This window comes from Microcaecilia unicolor, chromosome 11 (genome assembly GCF_901765095.1).
Source record: "Microcaecilia unicolor chromosome 11, aMicUni1.1, whole genome shotgun sequence".
Lineage (NCBI taxonomy): Eukaryota > Metazoa > Chordata > Amphibia > Gymnophiona > Siphonopidae > Microcaecilia > Microcaecilia unicolor.
This window is the reverse complement of record NC_044041.1, coordinates 201,575,231-201,592,379: the sequence shown is the minus strand read 5'-3', so window position 1 is coordinate 201,592,379 and position 17,149 is coordinate 201,575,231. Positions and strand designations below refer to the sequence as shown.

General features: G+C 43.9%; 1 protein-coding gene across 2 annotated transcripts in view; it reads right to left on the bottom strand.

Moving 5' to 3' along the window:
* The window catches only part of LOC115479832 (serine/threonine-protein kinase 40), a 71,575-nt gene that overhangs the window by 31,999 nt on the left and 22,427 nt on the right, over positions 1-17,149 (bottom strand). For both annotated transcript variants that reach the window (XM_030218065.1, XM_030218066.1), the window contains exons 2-3: positions 1,797-1,907; positions 948-1,033 (exon numbers count right to left, since the gene is read on the bottom strand). In XM_030218065.1, coding sequence (XP_030073925.1) covers positions 948-1,033; positions 1,797-1,907 — 197 coding nt within the window. The remainder of the gene's footprint in view (positions 1-947; positions 1,034-1,796; positions 1,908-17,149) is intronic.

Here is a 17,149-nt window from a genome sequence, read left to right as displayed (position 1 = left end):
AGAATAAAACAAACCGCTTAACCGTGCCATTTTTACGGTCACAGACACAGACAGGATTCCTGACAATTTACCAACTTATATACTGCACATGTCTGAAATGAAACAATATGTACTATCCAAAAACACAAACAGGAAAACAAAGGGTAGACCCCAGGGCACAATTGAAGAAATTCCCTCCCGACGCACTGGGCATCAGGGGAAACACTAGGAAATACTCCTAACTACGGACCCATGAAATAAACTTAAATACGCCAGCTCTTATTTCAGCACAGGCTGTAAACACATCAATACCCTCTCTAAGGAGAAGGCTGCAAGTCTTATACTTCAAGCCTCAGCCCACCTGAAATAAGTGGCTATCACAACACTTTGCCATGTACCAAAGCTCTTGACGCCAAGTTGAATAAAGAGTTACTGTAATGGCACAATAAGGGTTTGACAGTTCAAAAACAGAATATTTTCAAGTCACAGCTTGATTTTAAAGTATAGGACATTAACATTTTTTTTTTTAATGATACTCATCTTGTAAGTTTGGCTCCTTTCCTCTACATCTGCCCTATTGTACAGCTCAGTCACTCAAAAATACAGGAGTTAATTTTCTGCTCAAGCCCCATAAGCTCCTATCATTTAACCAAAACATTCTATATGCATTTGAAATTCCTGGCTCCAGACATTAAAGAGCTAAAAAGATGGAGATTTAACCGCGGGCATGCTCCAGTTAATAAACAGAGCACAAAATGTCACTGGCAAAGTGAAGTAATGCGGAGGAAAGGAAGAAAGCAGGGCAGAGAGGGTAAGAGGCGGCACCAGTCAGCATATGACAGAGCTGATTCAACCAGAAAAATCATGCAATCACCAATGGCAAGAAAAGTGTGACAGGTAAGGCGGGGGAGATATTTTAAGAAACAACACATTTTAAAAGCGTGTTGTCTACTTTCAAGCTAGCCTACCTTAAGCTGGTAGAAGTCATCTGTGCCATCCTTTCTTGCCAGGCACTGAACAATGCTTGGCACTGGAGAGTTACCTAGACGAGGTCCTAAGCAGAACATAACAGAATGCTCTTACTTCTTTGCAGAAATGAAAGCTATGAGTAATACAGTGTTATGTAAAAATGCAGGCGGCACGCACTTTACACTAATCTAAACCAACTTTAATTTTCCTAATAGAGCAAGACAAAGCCCAGCTCTCCCTCAACATATACACTTTATATGCTTTACCATACATTTTGCCTGACTCTACAGTAGCCGCAACATTAACAGGCTTTCAGACGCTCAGGCAATGATTTGCAGACCTTTGCTTGCCTTTCAACTTTTCCTTTCAAGAAAGAAAATGCTTTCTGATGACTGTCAAGAGCTGCAGCGGTGCAAGTGAAAGTCTGCCATTGGCAACACACCCCATTACAATAGGGGCTTTAAAGAAGAGTTTGAACTGGACAGAAATGGTTCTCTCAGTGCCGTTTCATTTTGTGGTCAAACAGACCACTGCCATCTATGCAGACAGATACTGCATTCACTGTACACACTTTCAAATGCACCCACGTTAACAAGACATCACAGATTCAATCATGCACAGAATTCCCAGTCCAAGAGGTGACGAACATGGAACATATGAACATATATAGGAGGTGCTGCAGGCTATGCAGAACCCTTTTGTTCAGCATGCATGAGGATTTTATAGGGTGAGCTCTACTGTGTCATGCAGATTCTAGAGAGAATTCCTGTCCATTTCCATGTGTGAATGAATTCAAAACTTGCCAGTCCCAAGCCCTTTGCACTGGGGGAAAACCCCTCACATCTTACCTAGAATGAAGGGTCCTGCTTTCTTGGCGTTGCTCCCTGTGCACAGTGCCTTTGCTTTAGCTGACGTTTCGCCAGCTCCTCTGTCCGATGCTCTCCGCTTCATTCTCAACTCTTGAGAGAGAGAGAGACAAGAACACAGCAGTCTGAGTAACTTGCTAGCCAGCTCCCTTCTGCTAAATCCTGCCTGATGCTGCAAGCCTTTTCACTCGATGATGCATCTATGCCTCCACCTACTTACACGTTACAGGCAGTTCTGACACAAAGCTGGACCCAGCTCTCTCTTGTATTAAATAGGGGTTACAGACTCTGCAATCAAGGAGGGTACGGGCCATCCTCAGGCATACACCACCGTATTAACAGCAAGTGCCCGAAAGGCACAGGAAGCTAAACCCGTGCCAGTTGTCTTTTTTTCCTTCTCTTGAAAACAATACTGATACATGGACAAAAAAATCTCCAATCTATGACATTTGTTTTCCACAAAACATATATGAAGTTGCACTGTGTCCTAGACCATAAGTGGGCAAACCTGGGCCCGTCCCCCCAAGACCATGAGAGGTATACACAAATCGTCATTAACCAGAGTTTTGGTGATTTTAAATACTGTATTTTATTACTATTTTCACAATAGCCACTCTAACTAAAACGATGGAAACTGCAAGTCTTACTTAATGTATAACAAGTGGTCTTTGGAGCTCGGTGCATTTCCAGTTACACTGCATAATGTTGTGGCTCGTAGGGGTAGTGCCGACATTCATGCGGTCTTCTGTGTACAAAGGTTGTCCTCCCCTGCCCTGTACAGGTCTATGTCCACTCTGAACAAAATGCAGCCAGAAATTGGCAGCTCCATTAGTCAATGAAGAAGTGATCACCTTGAACAAACCCCCCCAACCATGAACCAACCCCCTTCTTCTCCCAGTCATTGCCACTAAAGAGACTGTTTAACACGCGAGAAGGAGTGGCCTAGTGGTTAGAGTAACAGTTTTGACATCCAGAGCAGGGGCGTAGCTAGGTGGGGCCACGGGGGCATGGGCCCCCATAGATTTAGTCCTGCCCCCTCTACTTTCAACCCCTCCTCCACTTTCGACCCGTCGCCACCGCAAGGTACCTTTGCTGGAGGGGGTCCCTAACCCCTACCAGCCTTAGTCTTCTTCAGCGCCAGTCTCAGGCGCGTTCGCTGATTTGTGCTGAGAGTCCTGGTGTCCAGCACGTCAGGACTCACAGCACAGATCAGCGAACACGCCAGAGACCGGCGCTGAAGAAGACTAAGGCTGACAGGGGTGGGTCAAAAGTGGTGGAGTGGGGGGCGGTCGGCAGAAGGCGGGGGGTCGAAAGTGGTGGGGGTCAGTTGAAGGGTCGGAAGTGGCGGGGGAGGGTTGGCGGCGGCTGGGGAGGCGAGCTAAAATGTGTCCCCCCCCCCACTTTGGGCTCTGGACCCCCCCCCTGTCCCACCGAGGTCTGGCTACGCCCCTGATCCAGAGGTGGGCGGTTCAAATTCCACTACTGCTCCTTGTGATCTTGGGCAAGTCATTTAACCCTCCATTACCTCATGAACGAACTTAAGATGTGAGCCTGTCAGTGTATCTGAATATAACTCACCTTGAGCTACTACTGGAAAAGGTGTGAGCAAAAATCTAAATAAATACATCAAACACTGCTCTAATACCATCCAGTTGAAACCAAATTTCTGCCTGCCTTTCATGTGTAGACCAGGAACACTGCTTTACCATATACGCTCTCAATGACAGCTTCTTCTAGTGACCAAGGGCTTGTCAGAACAGGTCCTAGTTACAACTGTACACAATACCTAAATACATCATGCTTTGATAACCATTTTGCTGGCTGGCTATGCTCCAGATAGCATTCCACAGGTTCACTTTCTCTTTTCTTTTTTTTAACATTACGTTTGAGTCTCATGTTTCAAATTTTGACAGAGTGAGAAGCAGAACACCAGTTTTGATATCTAATAGTATATCTCCTTCACAGATTGCGAGAACTCTGATTTCAACAATCACCAAACAGAGAAAGCCTCAAAACATCCTTGTCAAATACTAGGTTATAAACTTAATGTAGTGGGGTTGTATAAAGAGAACACGAGTGATTATATCTATCTATCTATCTATCGAAACATGAAAGCATGGGGGAGGGGATGTGATAGGGAGAGGTGGATGGGTAATCAGAAGGTGACAAACCAGTATAAATTTATGGTTTGTAATGTGATAGGAAACCCAGATCCTTGTTAAGTCCCCGTCTGGTGGGTGTGAAACTATTTTAAATGTAATGTTGTTAAGTACCACCAGAAGGGGCCCGTAATATGGTCAATACACAATATCCTACAAGCCTCAAATTAAGCTTTTGTTCATCATATGATTAAGCATTTAGTCACCAAACATGATCTGTGCAAACACACAACAGTAAAATATAACTGTCAGCAGAGAAGTACTAATGGGGTCCACCATATTCCCTATTTCCCTTGCCAGCTGCCCTTGGCCTGGATTGGCCGCTGTCGTGGACAAGATGCTGGGCTCGATGGACCCTTGGTCTTTTCCCAGTGTGGCATTACTTATGTACTTATGTCCTCTACTTGGCTCACTTTTATTACATAGAGCAGTGATTTAACCTATTGTGATGTCATAGTGGCTCATTCCACCAATAAGAGCCAACCTCATTAGTGATGTCACAATGGCTTGATTGTATAGAATGTTTGTACGTTTGGGAAGCTCGCCAGGTGCCCTTGGCCTGGATTGGCCGCTGTCGTGGACAGGATGCTGGGCTCGATGGACCCTTGGTCTTTTCCCAGTGTGGCATTACTTATGTACTTATGTCCTCTACTTGGCTCACTTTTATTACATAGAGCAGTGATTTAACCTATTGTGATGTCATAGTGGCTTATTCCACCAATAAGAGCCAACCTCATTAGTGATGTCACAATGGCTTGATTGTATAGAATGTTTGTACGTTTGGGAAGCTTGCCAGGTGCCCTTGGCCTGGATTGGCCGCTGTCGTGGACAGGATGCTGGGCTCGATGGACCCTTGGTCTTTTTTCCCAGTGTGGCATTACTTATGTACTTATATTGTGTCAACTCAGACAACTGAGGCGTCCTAGACCTGTTCTGGTGATCCTAGAGCCAGCTGGTTTTCAAGATATCCACTATATGTACATATACTAACTCTCCAACATTAATGTCAAGCATGTTTGTAGATATTCTGAAAAAAAAAACAAACTACTGGCTGTGGGGTCATAAGGTCAGATCTGGGAAACCCTGCCGTAGACCATATGGTTTCCCTTTCCCACATTCAACACTCTCCTTTTATCCATCCCATGCAATGCAATAATAAGGGGGTATATTAATTGTTCACCAGGACAGGATGAAGACGGACAGCAATGCCAACAGAAATTAGGAAGACAATTTGGTGGTAATAATAATAATGGAAAATTTCAATTACCCCAATATGGATTGACTAAATATCTTATCAGAACATGCTAGATGCTGTAAATGACTGCTTCATGGAGCAGTTGGCCCAGGATTTAACAAGAGAGGAAGTGGAAAAATTTAGGTCTTACCTGATCATTTTCTTTCCTTTAGTCCTACCAGACTAGTCCAGACAAATGGGTTATGTCCATCAACCAGTGGATGGAGAGAAAACATAGTTCTTGTGAATTCACCTCTTAAACGTATCATGCAGCCTGGAATGTTTAGTATTTCAAATAACCAAGCAATGGTGCAACTGGTTATGGTGACGGACAGTGATGAAATTTGACTATTTGTCCTAATCAGCCACTAAATCCAAGAAAGGAGGTGGTATATATGCAACAGGTATACAGACATTTCACTGATGCAGGAGATGTGCGAGACAGTGCACCTAAATAACATCCGAAAACAGAATGCACAAAACCCAACAAGAACAAGGTGGGTGTCTGGACTGGTAGACTAAAGGAAAGAAAATGATTAGGTAAGACAATTTTTCCTTTTTTTGTCATACCAGACCAGTCCAGGTGAATGGAATATAGCAATGTGGTGCCCTTAAAGGGTGGGACAATCAAGAAATACAAAAAAAGGTGGCTAACTTTAATATTCAAATCGAGACCTAGAGACCAACCTTAGCCAAAGTATAATAGAAGACCTTTGGTGAGCCCAGAAATAGGGCTACTAGGAATTAAAGCCTAATCCAGAATTGTTCCCAGGATTCTGTGTATCCTCGACGCGCCAGAGTAGAGAACAGGATCCACCCTGATATGAAAGTACCTCAAAAAGCATAACAGAGGAAAAGGCCGACACACCTTAAACTAGGAAACTATGGAAACTAGGAAAACCTGCTAAGAAAAGATGTATGTGAGTTTCAACTGGGAAAAGTACAGATTGAAGAATGAGCGGAATGTCGTGGCTTAGGCAGAAAACAAACTGAAGACAGTCGATGCGAACTGTCTGCCCGACTGTAAAGTGAAGCAGGAAAAAATAAGGCCCCCCATCTGAAGAGTAAGACTTGTCATAGAGAAGGGAAAACCAGGATCCCTTGAGAGTAGCAGAAGTGCCGTAGGAGGTCCTTCTACGGGAAGAAAGGAACCAAGGAACAGACAGAAATTCAGAAGTCCGGTCCTTTCCAAAATCGGGACCAAATAGACCAACTCCCTGGAATTCCAAATAAGAACCAAAGTACCTCGGGCAGTTTGAAATAAGGTTTCCACAGAACAAGTTATGGTAAAAGGAGGAGAGAGCACCCTTCAGGGTGGAATAAGATAATATATCATAGGGTAGAACCAAGCCCAAGCCCCAAAGGGCTGATGAACTGAGATGCGACACTGCAATGTGCAAATCCGAGACCGACACATCTCGGATCAAAATCAAGGAAAATGGGAAGCTCAGAGAGGCCGATAAAAGCTGCACCTTCTGTGCAGGCTTGGGGAGCAGAAGTATACTTGAGAAGGCCAACCCTCAAGATGGTGAAGAACACTAAATGATCTGAACCCTATTCAAGGGAGAAGGCTTCCAAGAGACTCACTAATATATAGTATTTATAAGAACCAGGAACAGCAACTGCCAAGGATGACTAGGACATCAGCTGTCATCAGCAACCGCATTCTTGATGTATTACCCACTGGTGCAGCTGCTTCCAACTAGAGTCACCCATTCTAACAGGTTAGGAGAAACAGGCTCCTGAGAGCAAACAAAAGCCAGTGTTGACAGCAGAGCCAAAAATGGGAAAATGAAATAACCTGGTGGAAGAGGGAGATGAAATACAGCAGAAGAAACGGCGCCCCACAGACAGATAAAGACAAGACTCTGCAGCAAAGTGATAGCAGCGCCGCACAGAAAGAGGGGGCTTCATTCCAGAGACCAAGAAAAAAGCATGTCCCAGAACCAAATAATGGGCCGCATGCCTTGTCTGAAAAGGATAAAGGCACAAATAAAATATATTCCCCATTTAGAAAAAAAAAAAAGGCCAAATTACTGCCAGTGTAGTTTTAAGGTAAAATGAAGAGGGGGGGTGAAAGCAAAAGGGGCAATTTTCAGAAAACAGGGATGAGCACAAGCACCAGTAAGTTAGATGTAAAATACAGCAGCCCATGAGAGGCACTGAAGAGGCAAGAACTAGTACCGAAAAAACTTTCTCAAGTACATCCAAAGAAAAAAAAGACCATGAGTGGGTTGGGTCACAGTGTAAGAGCAATGCTTGGGGTAAATAAAGTAATAGCATAAAAAAAACAAAATGGTTTCCTTACTGAGGAGGGTGTTGGATCACACCCACAGTGCAAAACTGATGGAGATGATTCAGAGCAACTAAGGGGGTATCTTACTAAGCCGCGGTAGCGTTTTTTTAGCGCACGCTAATGATGAGCACGTGCTAAACGCTACCGCGGCTTAGTAAAAGACCCCCCTAAGTCTAAAAGACGTAAGATCAAACTGACAGATTCAAGAGTAACAGTTTGTCAGGACTAGGTAGTCCTCACTCCAGCATCCAAACAGCCAAGACAGCTGAGGCCTGGAGGGATAGCCCAACGTAATGCCAGATTTTTTAAAAGGGATCCAGGCAAATATAGACCAGTGAGCCCAACATCTATGCCAGGCAACATGGCTTAAGCTATATTAAAAACAAAAACCATACATTCAGGGCTTAATAGGAAAGAGTCAGCATTGGTTCACCAAAGTGAGTCTTATCTTACCAATTTATTAGATTATTTTTCAAGGCGTAAACAAGTGTGTCAGGATTGATATGGTGTATCTGGATTCTTAGAAGGTTTTTGACAAAGTCCCTCATGACAGGTTCCTTAGGAAGTTAGTCATGACAGGTCATGCCCTTTTGTGAACTGCAAACTGGCTAAGAGAGGAAATAGGACTAAGAGGCAGATGCAGCAACCAAACGTAAAAAAATCAAAATTGTTAAAGTCCCTAACGATTTTTAAAAAACGAAGAATGCACCAAAAAAAAAAGTCACACATGCTCAGATCGGTATTCAAACGTACAATGTATCAAAGAATCACAATACACATCGGTAATCGGCCCCTAAATCATGCGCAGAGCAGCCAAGCGTTTTGCTGGCTGCTCTGCGCATGCTGCAAACGTAAAAACAAACAAACAAAAAAAGCCACAACACATACACGTGGCTACCCGGTCAGCAAAATCCAAAAACAAAGGATCAGGAGGGGGCAAGGGCGCTCGTCCAAGGCGTCCTGTATGGACGGCCTTGCCCCCCCCCCCCCCGGCTGCTCCCCACTTTCCCCCGCTTTCCCACCCACCACGAAAAAGCAAAATGCTAGCTGCCCCGGTCCCCCTCCCTTCCTGTTCTTGTGTTCTGCAGAGCTAACTCCGCCTCCCGTCATTCTTTCGCCCCGTGCCCCGCCCCCGCTGCCCCCCCTGAGGTAGACTACGCCGCTCCCCCCCTCCACCGAGACCCCCCTCCCTATTAACGATCCGAGCAGCGCCTCTCACCTCTTTCAGAAGCGCTGCACGGGCAGGAAGATCTATTGTGTTGGTTGTAGAGTCTCCATGACGTCTCTTCTTCCCTGGCCCAGGCCCCGCCTCCTTCTGATGTAGGTTACTTACGTCAGAAGGAGGCGGGGCCTAGGCCAGGGAAGAAGAGACATCATGGAGACTACAATCAACACAATAGATCTTCCTGCCCGTGCAGCGCTTCTGAAAGAGGTGAGAGGCGCTGCTCAGGTCGTTAATAGGGAGGGGGGTCTCGGTGGAGGGGGGGAGCGGCGTAGTCGACCTCAGGGGGGGCAGCGGGGGCGGGGCACGGGGCAGAAGAATGACGGGAGGCGGAGTTAGCTCTGCAGAACACAGGAACAGGAAGGGAGGGGGACCGGGGCAGCTAGCATTTTGCTTTTTCGGGGGGGGGGGAGCGGCGGAAAGTGGGGAGCAGCGGGGGGGGGGGGGGGGGGGGCAAGGCCGTCCATACAGGACGCTCCTGATGAGCGCCCTTGCCCCCTCCCGATCCTTTTTTTATTTTTTTATTTGATGTGTTTTCTGACGTCCTTTGGACCAATCACAGCGCTTTTAGCTCTGCTAATGCGCTGGGATTGGCTCAAAGTTTGTTTATTTTTTCACTTAATGATTTTTCCTGGCACAGAGCTGTCCTAACGAGAGGTCCAGACCTCTCGTTAGATTTCCTGCCTTTTTCCTGCGTAAAGGCAATCGGAAAAGGTTAGTGCATGTCGTTTCAATGGGGTTTTCACACTAATTGCTCATCTCCATTCCGTTTTCGTTAGCTGCTGGCTTCCTCGGTAAAAGCCCTTTGATGCATGCAACGGATCAAATTTTCCTTGTTGGAGGGTCATTAAAGGCTCATTTAGCTTTAGTGCATCTGCCTCTAAATGATCATGGAAGAGGGCCTGCAGTAGAGTACTTCAAGGTTCTGTACTAGGATCTGTTTAACAGTCATAAATGACCTAGAAATAAGAGCGACACATGAGAGAACCAAAGTTATGCATAACAAAATTATTCTGTCATTAAAATAATAGGATCAAAAGAATTTGCGGAACAATCTCGTGAAACAAGTACACTGGGCATATAAATGTCAGATAATATTTAACGTGCACAACTGTAAAGTGAAGAACACAGCAAAAAATAATAATTTTAAGTACAGGTGCAAAATGCTGGGTTCTGAGTTAGTCACCACACGAGAAAAATCTTGCAACCTTTGTAGACAATAACGTTGAGATTTTAGTGTGCCGTGGCTGCTACAGAAGCAATTGGAACGTCAGGGATTATTAAGAAAAGGATGAAAAACAAAACCAGAATTTCATAATGCCTTTGTATGTGTTCCTGGTGCAACTGCACTTTTGAGTACTGTGTGCCGTTCTGATTGTCCATCTCAAAAAGAACAGAACGGAACTAGAAAAGGTTCAGAAAAGGGCGACAAAAATGAGAAAAAAAAAGGAGATGGAGCACTTCCCTTATGAAGAAAGGCTAAACAGGTTAGAGCTCTTCAGCATGGATAAAAGAGAGGGACGTGACAGAAGTTTATTCACTAGTGGGGTGAAATGGTTAAGCAGGGAAGGGTTGTTTAACATTTCAAACACCACAAACAAGATGACACTTCATTAAACAAACTGTAGAAAGTATTTTCATGCAGTGTGTTAATTAAGCTGTGGAATCTGTTGCCAGAGGATGTGGTCATTGTGACTAACAGTGGGGTTCTAAGGATGTTTATGCAAGTTCTTGGAGAAAGATGCATAAAAATTAGCCAGGCAATTATACAAGTTCTTGGAGGAAAGATGCATAAAAATTAGCCAGGCAATTATGCAAGTTCTTGGAGAAAGATGCATACAAATTAGCCAGGCAACTATGCAAGTTCTTGGAAGATGCATAAAAATTAGCCAGGCAATTATGCAAGTTCTTGGAGGAAAGATGCATAAAAATTAGCCAGGCAATTATACAAGTTCTTGGAGGAAAGATGCATAAAAATTAGCCAGGCAATTATGCAAGTTCTTGGAGGAAAGATGCATAAAAATTAGCCAGGCAATTATGCAAGTTCTTGGAGGAAAGATGCATAAAACTTAGCAAGGCAATTATGCAAGTTCTTGGAGAAAGATGCATACAAATTAGCCAGGCAACTATGCAAGTTCTTGGAGGAAAGATGCATAAAAATTAGCCAGGCAATTATGCAAGTTCTTGGAGGAAAGATGCATAAAACTTAGCAAGGCAATTATGCAAGTTCTTGGAGAAAGATGCATACAAATTAGCCAGGCAACTATGCAAGTTCTTGGAAGATGCATAAAAATTAGCCAGGCAATTATGCAAGTTCTTGGAGGAAAGATGCATAAAAATTAGCCAGGCAACTATGCAAGTTCTTGGAGGAAAGATGCATAAATATTAGCCAGGCAATTATGCAAGTTCTTGGAGGAAAGATGCATAAAAATTAGCCAGGCAATTATACAAGTTCTTGGAGGAAAGATGCATAAAAATTAGCCAGGCAATTATGCAAGTTCTTGGAGAAAGATGCATAAAAATTAGCCAGGCAATTATGCAAGTTCTTGGAGGAAAGATGCATAAAAATTAGCCAGGCAATTATACAAGTTCTTGGAGGAAAGATGCATAAAAATTAGCCAGGCAATTATGCAAGTTCTTGGAGGAAAGATGCATAAAACTTAGCAAGGCAATTATGCAAGTTCTTGGAGAAAGATGCATACAAATTAGCCAGGCAACTATGCAAGTTCTTGGAAGATGCATAAAAATTAGCCAGGCAATTATGCAAGTTCTTGGAGGAAAGATGCATAAAAATTAGCCAGGCAACTATGCAAGTTCTTGGAGGAAAGATGCATAAATATTAGCCAGGCAACTATGCAAGTTCTTGGAGGAAAGATGCATAAAAATTAGCCAGGCAATTATGCAAGTTCTTGGAGGAAAGATGCATAAAAATTAGCCAGGCAATTATGCAAGTTCTTGGAGGAAAGATGCATAAAAATTAGCCAGGCAACTATGCAAGTTCTTGGAGGAAAGATGCATAAAAATTAGTCAGGCAACTATGCAAGTTCTTGGAGGAAAGATGCATAAAAATTAGTCAGGCAATTATGCAAGTTCTTAGAGGAAAGATGCATAAAAATTAGCCAGGCAATTATGCAAGTTCTTGGAGGAAAGATGCATAAATATTAGCCAGGCAATTATGCAAGTTCCTGGAGGAAAGATGCATAAAAATTAGCCAGGCAACTATGCAAGTTCTTGGAGGAAAGATGCATAAAAATTAGGCAATTATGCAAGTTCTTGGAGGAAAGATGCATAAAAATTAGCCAGGCAATTATGCAAGTTCTTAGAGGAAAGATGCATAAAAATTAGCCAGGCAATTATGCAAGTTCTTGGAGGAAAGATGCATAAATATTAGCCAGGCAATTATGCAAGTTCTTGGAGGAAAGATGCATAAAAATTAGCCAGGCAATTATGCAAGTTCTTGGAGAAAAGATGCATAAAACTTAGCCAGGCAATTATGCAAGTTCTTGGAGGAAAGATGCATAAAAATTAGCCAGGCAACCTTGGTGAGCCACTGCTCCTCCCTGGAAATGAGCTATGAGAATCAGATGTACGTTTTGGGATCTGCATTGTACTAGTGCCCTGGACTGGCCACTGTCAGGGACAGGATGCTGGGCTCAATGGACTTTGATCTGATTCAGCACAGTTTTTCGTATGTACACCCTTATTCTGTCAATGATTTGGCAGGTAGGTTGCACATGGCATTTACCATCCTCACATTTCCTCTACTAACTTGATACCATGTTTTTGTAACTCCTTGGCCTTTAACTTATTCAACTTGTAGAAAAGCCTGCTACATTTTTACCTTTTTCAGAATGCTGTTTGTGTCTCTTAAGTCTCTTTTATATGAACTGTACTGTGGACTCTGCATGTTTTTGGATAATCTCTTCAGAGCTGCTTCCATCCACTCGATGTGCTTAGACCAATGACTTATATAACAAAAGATCTTTCGCCTACTGGTGATGCATCTTATACACCTATGCATTTATTTATTTTATTATTATTTATTTGGATTTTGCTCACACCTTCTTCAGTAGTAGCTCAAGGTGAGTTACATTCAGGTACTCTGGACATTTCTCTGTCCCAGGAGGGCTCACAATCTAAGTTTGTACCTGAGGCAATGGAGGGTTAAGTGACTTGCCCAAGATCACAAGGAGCAGTGGGATTTGAACTGGCCACCTCTGGATTGCAAGACCGGTGCTCTAACCACTAGGCCACTCCTCCACTAGTAGCAACATTCCATCTAGAATCTCAAATAGTAGCAACATTCCAGAATCTCAAAAAGTGGCAACATTCCATGTAGGATCTTCAATAGTAGCAACATTCCATATATTTATTTATTTGGATTTTGCTCACACCTTTTTCAGTAGTAGCTCAAGGTGAGTTACATTCAGGTGCTCTGGATATTTCTCTGTCCCAGGAGGGCTCACAATCTAAGTTTGTACCTGAGGCAATGGAGGGTTAAGTGACTTGTCCAAGATCACAAGGAGCAGCAGTGGGATTTGAATCGGCCACCTCTGGATTGCAAGACTGGTGCTCTAACCACTAGGCCACTCCTCCCCTCTAGAATCTTGCTATTCTTTGGGGTTCTACATGGAATGTCACTACTCTTTGAGATTCTGCATGGAATCTTGTTATTTTTTAGAATTCTAGAATCTTTATTTAGATTTTGCTGACCCCTTTTTCAGTAGTAGCTCAAGGTGAGTTACATTCAGGGACTCTGGATATTTCTCTGTCCCAGGAGGGCTCACAATCTAAATTTGTACCTGAGGCAATGGAGGGTTAAGTGACTTGCCCAAGATCAAAAGGAGTAGCAGTAGGATTTGAACTGGCCACCTCTGGATGTGAAGATTGGTGCTCTAACCACTAGGCTACTCCTCCAACTGTTGCCTGATATCATAAGCTGCCCATCTTCAGGTCCCATTTTTATTTGGTAGCTCAGGATCTGTTCCTTAGCTTCTCACCTATGTCATGTCCTACTCTACGCTAGTAAGTCTGCTAGTCACCTAACAGGCAAACGTTTGTCACGCCTCTCTATCTAGTGCTCACCTCAAAAAAACATGATTAAGTCTGGTTGACAAATCTTTCCCTGTAAATAAATGTATGGTCAAGGGAAATATTTCTAACCCATTCCTTGGGGCACATCTAACCAGTCAGGTTTTCTGGATATTCACAATGAATATACATGAGGTATATATGAATACCAAGGAGCCAGTGCATGCAAATCTATCTCATGCATATTCACTGAGGATATCCAGAAAACTCGACTGGCTAGGTGTGCCCTCAGGACTGGGTTGGCTTATCCAGGCCAAAATGTCAATATATCAATAATTAATATGCATAAGAGACATCTGCATGCAATGGAAGTACTGGGCATGCATCACATGCATATTCATTAGGATTATCCTGGAAATCCGGCCCATCTGTGGCTCTTTATTTATTTATTGCATTTGTATCCCACATTTTCCCACCTATTTGCAGGCTCAATGTGGCTTACAATACATCATGAATGGTGGAAACATAGAAGAGAATATACATTTAGTATTACAAAGGATCTTGGGTAACATGACATTGACGAAACATGACAGTAGTGTAACACGCAAACACTACAAGACAATTCTGGATATATGTGTAGGAGTTCATATTTGTTGATCTTTGTGGTATGCCTTGTTAAAGAGATGGGTCTTCAGTAGTTTACGGAAGTTAGTTAATTCATAGATTGTTTTCAGGCTGTGCGGCAGCGCGTTCCAGAATTGTGTGCTCAAGTAGGAAAAGGTTGATGCATGCGATTGTTTGTATTTTAGACCTTTGCAGCTGGGGAAGTGAAGATTGAGGAATGTGCGGGATGATTTTTTAGCGTTCCTGGGTGGTAGGTCTATCAGGTCTGACATGTAGGCTGGGGCATCTCCGTGAATGAAACTGGACACGTGTAGTCTAGAATCCTATAATTATCTAAAAGTAAACCGATTTCACTAAAAATCAAGACCACACACAGAACTACCTCTGTCAAGCTCCAAAACGAGTATCAGCAGTTGCAGCTACTATGATAACATAACAATTTTCTAGATAAATGAAAAGCACAGAAGAATTTACTGAATAGCAATACACAGTATGAAAACAGGAATACAGCCAACACACACTACTCTAAATCCTATAACAGGTGTGGAAAAAATGTCAGTTCAGTTGTAGCATCCAAAAGGCAAAGAGGGAGAAAACCTCTAGGAAGAAACAAGATGCAACAGGGTAGAGGGTGACTCTCAACTCTCAAGAGGACATGGATGACGACATTGTTTCGTGCTTCTCCTTGGCGGGACTGCCTTTTGCTGGCAGAGCTATTGCTATGTACATTTACATACATATATCGCTATGAGGCATATTTTCAAAGCACTTAGCCTTCCAAAGTTCCATAGGTTTCTATGGAACTTTGGAAGGCTAAGTGCTTTGAAAATATGCCTCTATAGGTACCACATACAGAACAGTGGCTAAAAAAAGTCTTGTAACCCCTGAAGCAGGCGGCTAGTCCACCAAAACACGGACCCGTGCTGGGTCTTACTTTGATGCCTTAAGAAAGGCTTTTCATTTGCTACTCCCATCTTGAGAGTTCAGCTTTAGCAACATATGGACTGGTTTAATCCCACCCAGGGGTGTAGCCAGACTACAGATTTTGGGTGGGCCTAGGCAAGAAGTGGGCGGGAACCAAGTGCTCTCCCCCCCCTCCCCACCAAAAAAATATCTCAGCAGGTGAGAAAACGCTAATTTCTACCTTTTCAGTCTGCAGCAGGCATGTGCAGAAAACAGAGCACGAGCAGGTGCCGGTATCGTGGAGAGTACTGTTTTCGTTACCATCAAGGGGAAGTCTTCAGCTGGCTGAGCTTGGGATCCCCACCAGCTACCACCAAACATGTGCTACTGTTGGGTGGGCCTGAGCCTTAAGTGGGTGGGCCCTGGCCCACCTAGGCCCACCTGTGGCTACACCACTGATCCCACCTATCCAATTCATTTCTTGGTTTTGGTTTACACCACAGGTGTAGAGAAGCCCTCTTTTTATTTATTTTTTTTAAATTTCTGACAGCAGGCATTGGTTACACAGCTTAAAACACACACTGCCTCCACAACTTTCATACATACTATTTAAGGTTTTCTTGTTCATCCCTTCTTCCTCTGCTCTTCGAAGATATACTAGGCTAGGACAGTTTTTGGCCAGTGTTCTCTGCCACAAGGACCTGGGATCACTGACCCTGAAATACGGCTCCCTCTTTCCCCAGCTTTTCCTCAAACTTGCTGCTAACTTGCCTTAACAGTCACTCTGTTTAATATCTGCGCCAACCAAACATTCACAACATGGGTTTCCGAGAAGGCGGGACGCACCCGAGGGAGAGAGAGACTGCATTAGAGGGGACGGACGGTGTACTGGAGAAGTCGTAGGACTGATGGTGGGCGATCTCCGATATCGAACACCACCTGTATGACATTAAGCTTAGCTTAATAACAGCATACATCCATATAAAGACTCCTGAGGAAGGCCTTTGTGGGCCGAAACACGACTTGTGTCGCGTCTTGCACGATACAATAAAGGCGTTAGTTCGGACATTGTCTGCTGCTCTTTCTTTTGCCACCTTGTTGTGACTGTTTGGTTCGTGTGTCTACAAGGGCTTCTGTTCTTCTGTTTTCCTGCCGTAATATCTGCGCCACACAGCAGGGCCGGTCTTAGGCAGAGGCGACCAAGGCGGCCGCATAGGGCCCCGCGCCTAAGGGGGCCCCGCTCTGCCTCCGCTCCAACCTCCGCTCGCCTTGGACGACCGTCCGCATCATTCATGATGATCCTGTGGCTCGGCCACTCCACTTCTGGGGAGGGGAGGTTTCATGATAGCATTGTGCTTATTATTTCAATCAGTTTTTTCGTACAAGTTTAGCTTCATTTGTCTTTATTTGAAATTTCATAAATAAAAAAAATTTCTAAAAATGGAATAATCTTATCAATGGGGTGGAGCTAGGGTGGGGGCGGGGCTAGGATGGGGCCCCACCAAATTGGTCTGCACAGGGCCCCGCACTTGCTAAGACCGGCCCTGCCACACAGTCTTGGTGAATTTGAGCTATACTGCCACAAATCCCACTCTATTAAGACAGACCACCAAGCAGTTCAAACTTACCGGGGGGACCCCCCCCCCCCAAGTTTTTCAAAAGAAGGCACCACAAACTTTCTCTGGAGGCATATATGGGGGGGGGGGGGGGGGCGGGGATAGAGGAAGAGCCAGTTTAAAGGGAAAGGGGACAGGATGGTGGAGGTTGAAAAAAGTGTTTCCTGTTTTATCCAGTGATGGCATGAATGGACAGGCTGGATAGGCCACATAGTCTTTAGCTGGCTTTATTTATTTATTTTTTGTTTCT